This window comes from Peromyscus eremicus, chromosome 1, assembly GCF_949786415.1.
Source record: "Peromyscus eremicus chromosome 1, PerEre_H2_v1, whole genome shotgun sequence".
Lineage (NCBI taxonomy): Eukaryota > Metazoa > Chordata > Mammalia > Rodentia > Cricetidae > Peromyscus > Peromyscus eremicus.
In genome coordinates this window covers 53768977-53772139 of record NC_081416.1, presented here as the reverse complement: position 1 = coordinate 53772139, position 3163 = coordinate 53768977, and the positions used below count along the sequence as shown (strand labels likewise).

The 3163-nt window shown below is 53.7% G+C and overlaps 1 protein-coding gene across 1 annotated transcript in view; it reads right to left on the bottom strand.

Annotated features, from left to right (window-relative positions):
- Positions 1-1744, bottom strand: part of Slc22a12 (solute carrier family 22 member 12) — a 6926-nt gene extending 5182 nt beyond the window's left edge. Inside the window, exon 1 of the mRNA XM_059253693.1 lies at positions 597-1744. Within this exon, the coding sequence (XP_059109676.1) occupies positions 597-998 (402 nt within the window). The 5' untranslated portion in view covers positions 999-1744. The remainder of the gene's footprint in view (positions 1-596) is intronic.
- Positions 1745-3163: the final 1419 nt, after the last annotated feature.

Sequence of the window (3163 nt, the reverse complement as noted above, 5' to 3'; positions counted from 1 at the left end):
TAGACTGGGCTGGCTGGCTAGTGAGCCCCGGGAGCCCCCGTTTCTGCCTCTCTAGAGCTGATATTACAGTCATGCCACCGCCGGGCCCAGGTTTTTCATGGGTGCTGGAGAGCTAACTCAGGTTTTCACCCTTACAGGGCAAGCTGATTTATCTCCCCAGCCTGCCAACAGCTCTCCTGAGAGGCCGGTGCTTGTCCGGGTCCTGTGCGCTCAGCCTAGAGACAGCCAACAGGTTCCTGAGACTGGGTGACCTGGAGACCCAGCCAAGGCTCAGCTATGGATGAAGCCATGGGGTGATGCAGAAACAGGGTGCCACCCCAGGCCAGTCTGTGTAAACGTAACTCACTGAGTAGTTCAGGCTGGCCTCAGACTCATGATAATCCTCCTGCCTCCCGAGGGCTGGGACCACAGGCACGATTGACTACATCTAACTTTGCAGATGGACTCTTGCTCTTAGTCCCCTGCAAGTCTTGGTTGCCCCCCCTCCACCTCCTCCGCCCACAGTGAGGAGGCCTGGGGAGGTATATCCTTTTTGAGACTGGAGCACTAAGTCCAGGCAACTGTGACTGTGATTTTGACCTCCCAAGCACTCTTACTGTGGTCACGATCGTGGACGTGAAGACGCTGCGGTCATAGACCCAGCCGTCCTCACACGGCTCAGTGTCGGCCTCACTCCAGTTGGTGGCCGTGGTGTTGGTCTTCATAAGCTGCCACTGAGGTTGACGGAAGCGGAGGCACTGGTGGGGTTGCTGAGCAGGGCCAGGGGGGATGGAGACGGTCAGAAGGTCATCGGGCCCAAAGTCCCCGGGGACACTTGCCTGGGCAGTACTGTTGTCCAGAAGGGGCACCCAACAGCGGTGGCGGGGCACAGCAGCTGAGAAGTTCTCCAGCATGTTCTGGCTGGTGACCCACAAAATGGGGGTCACCAGAGCCACGGTTTGGAGGACCTGGAACCTGCCCAGGCCCCCTACTCGGTCCAGGAGTTCAGAAAACCCCATGGATTTCTCCTGGGTATCACCATGCAACTGCCAGTTCACAGAGGCCGGCCCGGGACCCCCGGTCAGTCCGATGAGCCTCCTTCCCCTACAGCTCTGCCCACGCCCATCTTTCCGGGTGCACGTCAGGACACTGTGTCACCCAGTCAGAGCCGACCAAGGCTCCTTGGTATCTGCCTGCTGGCTGTTTTTAGGGGCGGCTCACCCTCAGACCTGGAACCCTCTGCTGTAATCTGCAGGCCTCGGGGTCCTCTCAGAGACACAGCAGACCCTGGCTCCCAGAAAGAGAAAAACAAAAAGCAAAAAACAGGCTCGGGAAGCAAGGAGGGGGAGAGAGAAGTCACTCTGACTAGAATTAAAGTGTGACTAGGAGTCATTTAATAGAAAAAGGTTTAGTAATCATTTCTTCAAAGTTTAACCAGGCCAACGGCATTGCAAATGAAAGCTTCAACTTCTTCCTCCACCTGCCCTCATGGCCCTGGCCTCTGTTTGGCAAGACCTGGGGCCTAATCCTGCCACTAAGGGTGTTGGGGGCTGTCAGCCCTCAGGGCTCCTGCCCACCTTACAGGGACCTCATGACTATGCTGTGCTCTAACCCAGGCGAGGTGGCTGGGAGGCCTCGCTGTAGGGAAAAGGGACTGGCTAAAGAAACCCACCCTGACCCTGGAGCCCAGAACTAGGGAAAGATGCTCAGATCAGGGCAGAAAGAAACACAGTTTGGCTCAGTCAGATCAGAGACATCAGATCTCTTCCCCTGGCCAACCGACTTGTGAAACCAACCAATCACAGAGCAGGATAATTGAACCCTGGGCCCAGGGTTGACTCCACCCCCAAGACTTCCTGTGTAAACTGCTCAGCCTAGTCTGTTAGAAAAAAAGGCTATTCGTTCCATCCTGGTAGAGGCAGCTACTCTCCTGGACTCCTCCTTCCCAAATAAACCTTTTCCTCAAAAGAGTTTTTTGGGTATGAAGATCTTCATTCACTGGCATAGAGAAGATCCTTGCTAAGACATTCCCCAGTGGACAAAACAAGAGAGAGAGAGAGAGAGCAAGCTGAAAGAGCAGGGCAAGGAGGAGCTGAACAGATCTTTGCTCAGACATTGCTCACTGGACAGAGAAAACTGTAACACTTTTTTCTGGAGCCGGAGGAGATTGCTACATTTCTGCAGGGGTTTCCCTTTTCACAGAGTGAAGCAAAAGAAGCAACATCTTAGGCCAGAGAAGCAGAGCTCTGCTAGGAAGCCCTCTGAAGTGGAGGCTGAGCAAAGCTCAGCTGTAGAGGCTGTCCAGGAGAGGAGCAGGATGGCTATATCCTGCGGGGAGACCATTCCCCATCACACCAGGTATACCTTGACTTTCCCGAAGAGTCAGGATATCCTTCCCTGCTGAAGCACTTCCAGGCCTGACTCTCCCAAGAAGTCAGAAAAATTTCCCTCCCAGGGTTGGGCTGTTTCTTTGCAGTCCCAGCCGTCAGAGCTGTGCTAAACAGCTTCAGGTGTCCGGGACACCTTCAGGGCAGAGTTGTTCTGAGCAGCTCGAGGCATCCAGATGCCTCGCCCTCCACGGTTGAACTGTCTCCAGTTCAGCCATCAGAGCTGTCCTAAGCAGCTCAAGCTGTTGCCTGACACCAAACCCAGAGTTTTTGCAATCAGTTTACTAACATTTTTGGTGAAATTTACTAACATTTTTGGTGCCGAAACCTGGACACCAAACCCACAGAGTTGCAAAACATGCAGTTTACCGACACTTGCGGTCCCAGGGTTGTCATGATGCTAGCATGAACGGTATCCTATGCTTGGGGATTTGTGCGTACCCATGCCGTCCAGTCTATGGGCCTCACTGGCCACCTGAAGCTGCCACTGCTCTTGCTCTCCTTCATTGATTCCCTGTACTGAGCCTCAATAAGCTTTTTTGACATTACCATATGCCTCTTCAAGACATATGTCCTAAACTATTGAGGCTCTGTCTCTTCCCCGGGCCTCCTTGTCTTAGGATCAATTTTTTGCCCATCATTACACAGCCCTCAGTCTGGGATGGAGTCACAGTTCACACCCTGGCTCCTCAGCTCCCAGTCTCATGTGTCTCTAAGCCGAACTAATTCCAAGGATTTCTCCCTTTGCCTCTGTTCTATCCCCTCCCACCGTTACTACATTGCCAAACCACACAATA